The following is a 6,000-nucleotide window of genomic DNA, read 5'->3' on the forward strand; positions in this document are numbered from 1 at the left end:
TAATAGTAGTAGTAGTAGTAGTAGTAGTAGTAATAGTAGCAGTCGCAATAGTAGTAGTAGTAATAGTAGTAGTAGTAATAGTAGTAGTAGTAGTAGTGGTAGTAGTAGTAGTAGTAGTAGTAGTAGTAGTAGTAGTAGTAGTAGTAGTAGTAGTAATACAGATAATCGCGGTCAGTGCTAATTGATTACCTTTATGTCCAATGGCATATTAAGTTAGTGACCTTACAAAAAAACATTTATCATGTACCAAAACGTGGTCAAAATTCATTACCCATGAATGACCTTTGACATTCATCATATGACCTGAATCCCATGCAGGAGGAGAGTTTAGACGTTAAGGTTACCAGCTTGTTGTCTAACTTGGCTCCTAGCTGACGAGGCTCCCTATGCTTCCGTTCGGGCTGTGAACATGGTGAAGGGGGGAACCTTGTTTCAGTCCCAGGAGCAAGGGGCTTCAGCATCTGGCGATATTTGGTTCGCGTTAGATGTACATTCCATCTAAGTACTAATGTCATATCATTCAACTATGGTTTATATGTGGCAGTCATGGACCACTTTTCATCATTTTATGATGGCAAAATTAGACCCAAAAAGCAATCTAAAAATAAGAAGAGGGATACTTGATTGTTAAAATACATCCAGATTTAATATATACTCAGTAACGATGAGATTTCAATTATTCGCCCTTGTTAGGAATTCAATGTTGACGCCCCCAACGCCGCCACCGAAAACATTCCTCGCTCCTGCTATGCAGGCCAGCACTGGTTTACAGATGGCGGGCAGGTACGGGGGAGGGGGCCCAAGAAATTCCTTGTAGGAGTAAAATGCCTTTTTTCAAAATGGAAAGTGCCGTTTTCCCCAAAAAAGAAATCGTCGGCGGTCATCCGAACGGTCGTATCAGTCAATATAGATTAAAAAATATCAATTTTGTTATTTTCGCATTAAATAAAACTACAAGTCCTACCCTATTCAAAACTAAATTTCTAGTAATACTTGATTGCCCTTATGTCTAAGTTTCATAAACTAGGTTCATATTTTTTCTTAAGTTATTTTTACATGTCAAAAACTTAACCTTGGTTAAGATTTCGACGTTGACGATGTCGCCGTCGGAATACCGGCGCCTATAGTCTCGCTTTGCTATGCAGGCGAGACAAAAACGATATCAAATCAAATTCCAACATGATTACAGAGCTTGGTTTTAACATACAGTTATTGTGATCAACACATCCATATATTTGACAGTTATTAACGAAAATGAAGTAACACAATTTCATTAATTAATTCTAAATCAATTCCATTTGTTCTAAAAGTATCTGATATACATTTTTTTCTAACACGATTGATTCCATAATTATCTATATTCCAAGGAATATATATTCATTTCTCTTACAGTTATACACATACATCACATGTTATGTTTAATTGAAACACAGTACAACCTAAAATCAAACAAATTAGTCACCATTTGTCACACACAAAAAACTCTTATATCCTATAGATGATTAAAATGCAACTAATAACATTTATGAGACAAAATTTAATATTCATAATCCTCGGACCTCTACCACACACTCACATCCAACCCCCACCACACTCAACACAGATTCACGCAAGAACGACCCTCCCCCTGCCCACACACACCCAACCTCACACATACATACACATACACCCACCCATCCTCACACACATACACACCCACACACACATCCAGCTGATCAAATGCATTTCATCTATCCACATAAGTGCCATGGCAGCTTTCATGGAAATAAGTGTATGTTATAAGTTTAGTTTAAGATATTAATGAATTATGAATGCCTCATCGTTCATGGTCGTCATGAAGTGTGACAATTTTCCACTTCCTCAGGTGACCCGATAATTTTCCACGTGCTTCTGCTATTCATCCTTCCCCCTTTTCATTTTCTAATATTTTTTTCCTTTCTTGAGGGGTTGGGGGTCTTTTTCCCTATGGCTTTTTTTGTACAGGGGAAATCTAAGTCGCTCAAACCGAAATTACAAGCATGTAGCGCTTTTGCTATATTTTCTCGGATCCTTAGTTTTGTGTAAAAATAAAGATAACAATTTAAATTATTTTTTTGGTGTTTCTAACCATTTATTTTTCTAGCAACAAATATGTTGAAAGGCTAAGTGTGAAAGCTATAGCAAACTTTGAAGTCGATTTTCTCTGAAATCCGTTTTCACCGTCGTATGTGTGATACGACGGTTCGGGTGACCGCCGACGAAATGTGCACTTTTTAAAATGATATACCCTTTAGTAAGTGAAGCATAATACATTTTAGGTTAGAAAATCACAAAATATTTAGTCTCGCGATTCGCACTCGCATCAATTATTAATATGGTACTCATTTCGTTCTTGGTTACAAAAAATGATTAGATTGGATGCATAGTGTGTGCCCCTCTAATGGGTTACGCAGCTTGCAAGTGGTTCAAGGTGCCTTATTTCTTTTTCTTTTTAACTTGGTAAAAAAAATAATTTGTAATAAATTGCGTAATTACGAATAGCCCGTTTCATTCCCTCTTTTTTTTTACTTTTTATATGCAGCAGGTCGTATTCTTTTATCTGGTTTGATTTTCGATTTAATCTTTTAACCGTTTAAGGCGCTTGATGCAAAGATGTTTTTATACTGATCATGTGTTGTCCTGAATAAATATATTTCAATAAATAAATACAGAATACAAACATGTCCAGTTTTCAGGTTGGAATATAGCAAAATTTCAGCTCGCGCTCGCGTTATTCGCTTGGTGAGATACATGCATGTATCGTTTTAATCAGTCACTAAATGTAGTACTTATCAGGTCCCTTTTCTGGTCAGTATATCGAAACTTTAAGCTCAATTCTTCAGTTAAATACACAACTTTGTTATGATAACAAAAGCTATTTGGAATGTTTAGTTTTTTATTAAATGAAATGTCAAAATGTTTAACTTGGCATTAGCGCTCGTAACATATCTCTCGAGGATGCCTTTTACAACAATTAGCGCCATAATATAATTGACCAAAAAGCGAGTTTAATAATTTCAGATTTGATTTTTTTTCAAAACCACTACGCTCGCTCGCGGAGTAGACATGGTAGATAATGCCCAAATATCTACATGATATATTTCATTAATCAGAAATCACTTAAAAAAGGCTTTACTCAACTTTATTACTACAAAACACACAACTACTCCAGGGCAGATGATAATCTCATGGTGAAAATATCCATTTGCACCATAAAATGCCGATTGTTGAAATATGTGTCAACGTTTTTGGCTTTGCCCCCCCCCCCTATCAAATAATATGTTCCGCCGCCCTGATGGCGTTGGGATTTCAAGACCAAAGAAAAGAGGAGAGAATGAGGAGGTAAACCGAAGGAGGATGAGTGAAATATGATATTACTATCTGAATATGAATATTATGACAAAATCTGTCACAAAATTTTATTTTAGTATATTAAAGAGATTTAAGCATTCTCGCTCGATTTGCTCAATCACAGCTTATAGAGCTCATAGTCACGCACTCCCACACACTCTTACAGAGCATAATTTGTGTCAGCATGTCAGTCATCCCAACCATGAATACCGTTCGACATCAATGATTGCGTTTTTTTCTTTCCTATATGAATCCCTCTGGTTGGTAAAAGAAATGTTTACAATGAGTCTGAAAGTTGTAGATGATATGACCCATTACTGCAGTTATCATTAATTCACAAATCGTTTCTCAATCTATGTAGTATTGTATAGGCCTGTAGACACTTTTACTTACTTAACTCTACTGAGCAATCCCAATAGTACGGTGATTCTTGTTGAGAAAGTACCCCTGCAAAATTATCCGAAGAAGGTCTTATGGATGTTCCAGGGAAATTCAAATGATGACAAACTGCTCGAGCTAGATTGGTGTCCCTTGTTAATCCACTCTCACATACACGCCCCCATCCGACGTCTTGGTTATAGAGCTCGATAATTCCAGAATTTGGTCGATCATTGGTGACCAATCGATATCCTGCAAGGAAGCAAGTAAAGCAACGTAGTTTAGACCGCTCGACATCAAAAACATGACATCATAATCATGATAATGGCAGTTGTACTATTGACATTTATGGATATCTTTTTGCAGTAGGTGGCTTATTTTGAAGTTGATCTGGGGATGGGTCTTGGGCAGACAAAATATACCCAGAGTGATTGCACGAAGCGTCAATAGAAGTGTGAGCGGGAGTCCTTAAAACTGTAACAGTCAGTTCCAGATTTTAAAAGATGCGCTCAAAAGTGTTTTAGGCATTTTGTGTTGATGCAGATTTATCAATTGTTTTAAAGTAATTCAGGGGTTCTGAATCCGAAAATGCAGTTTACCAAATTTGATTCCGATGTTTTCATCCTAACATAGGCAAAAAACAAAATGGTGGCATTTTTAATGCAGTTTCCCATATTAAACGATTTTTATGGGCGATTATATTTCAGAAATTGGGATTTATTCATGCGTTATTTTTCATACCCAAGGTTGCGAACATAAAGTGTCCAACTGATTCATCAGCCATCTTTAATTCCAAGATGGCTGCCATGATTCACAGCTGCCGATTGATGAATAACATGGCCAAATGTTTGACAATTTCGGGGCGATGCTGGCATATTCACATTGTGATATCTTTCCAACGGCGGCGATGACCATGGCGGCGACGATGTCAGCATCAAATCTTAACCGAGGTTAAGTTTTAGAAATGTCACAACTTTGAGGGTATAGATGTCTATTTCATGAAACTTAGGCATGTTAGGATTATGCAAAGTATATTGAGACCGGTTATGGTCACACAAGGTCGCCAAGGTTACCTGGAAATCCAACATAGCGTATATAACGACAGTCGTTGTACCATCAACTCAAAACATAAAGTAAATCCTCAAAATCACAATCAAAATCATCAAAAATCTGTCAATGCAAATAGTGAATGAGGACGTTTACAAGATAGTCAGTGAGTGTATCAGAGAATCCAAGATGACCTTCCAAAATGGCGTCTTTAATGGACGTTGTATCTTTGAAATGGTCCAAATTCATATAATATCCACCTGGTAGATGTAACTTTGGGGTCTACCGATAATGAAATAAAATATATAAGAAATCATGGTTCCAAAGGGAAAACTTACATTGAAAAAATGTCAAGGTTTATAAGTGGTGCAGTTTTGCAAAAATTAATAGTTGCTATTTCTTAAAATTACCTAAAAACTACTTTTGTGTCTTTGTCATGATTTCAAGGGTCAAATAATATAGGCGAAGACGAATAACAGGGATACACAGTCCAGTTTGTCAAATAAATGAAGAACGCTCCAAAAATTCGAATTGGCCACCATTGATACAAAAATGACAATACTTCATATCCCGTCTAGTGCCAATATTTTGGTGTCTCTGTTTTTACGACCCATAAAATATGTTATACAAGAATTAGTGACATAATTAGATGGTGGTGCATCAATAAGTAAACATCCGAAAAACAAACTTTAAAAAATGAGGTACACTTTCACCTAAAAAGTTCCATAATTCACTGATAATTATTTCAAGACACGTCATTTTAATGCTTAGGACTATCTGTATGGTTTCATGATTGGGGGACAGCAGTCATTATTACGCAAATTTAGAAGTCGCTTTTGACTTTTTACGACGTAAAGGAAAACTGACCATCCTTTTTTAGCCTTCAAACCACAGCAGTGTAGATTTTGTTCACCTAATTATGATTATGTTTCGGTGATGAAAGTCTTTTTAGACTCAGTCTGAAAGCCATCTATAAATAATATGCAAAATGGCAGCTTCATACCATTGTAACCAATCCAAAAGTATTATTTAACCCTTGAAACCGTAGCGAAGACACCAACATCATATCTCCCAGATGGATTCTAAATAGATTGGGTGATTTCAAGTCCGGTGTTGGCATTGGTGTTGTTGTTAGTGTTGAAATTTGGATTGCTTCCCCGAGCTCCAAAACTGATTCAGATTTTGTAAAACTTATCCAGATCACAT

General features: G+C 36.4%; 1 protein-coding gene across 1 annotated transcript in view; it reads right to left on the reverse strand.

Moving 5' to 3' along the window:
• The window catches only part of LOC121431286 (fibroblast growth factor receptor 3-like), a 59,308-nt gene extending 58,847 nt beyond the window's left edge, over positions 1–461 (reverse strand). The window contains exon 1 of the mRNA XM_041628794.1: positions 272–461. Coding sequence (XP_041484728.1) covers positions 272–461 — 190 coding nt within the window. The remainder of the gene's footprint in view (positions 1–271) is intronic.
• Between the last annotated feature and the right edge of the window lie 5,539 nt (positions 462–6,000).

This window comes from Lytechinus variegatus, chromosome 17 (assembly GCF_018143015.1).
Source record: "Lytechinus variegatus isolate NC3 chromosome 17, Lvar_3.0, whole genome shotgun sequence".
In the NCBI taxonomy this organism is placed as follows: domain Eukaryota; kingdom Metazoa; phylum Echinodermata; class Echinoidea; order Temnopleuroida; family Toxopneustidae; genus Lytechinus; species Lytechinus variegatus.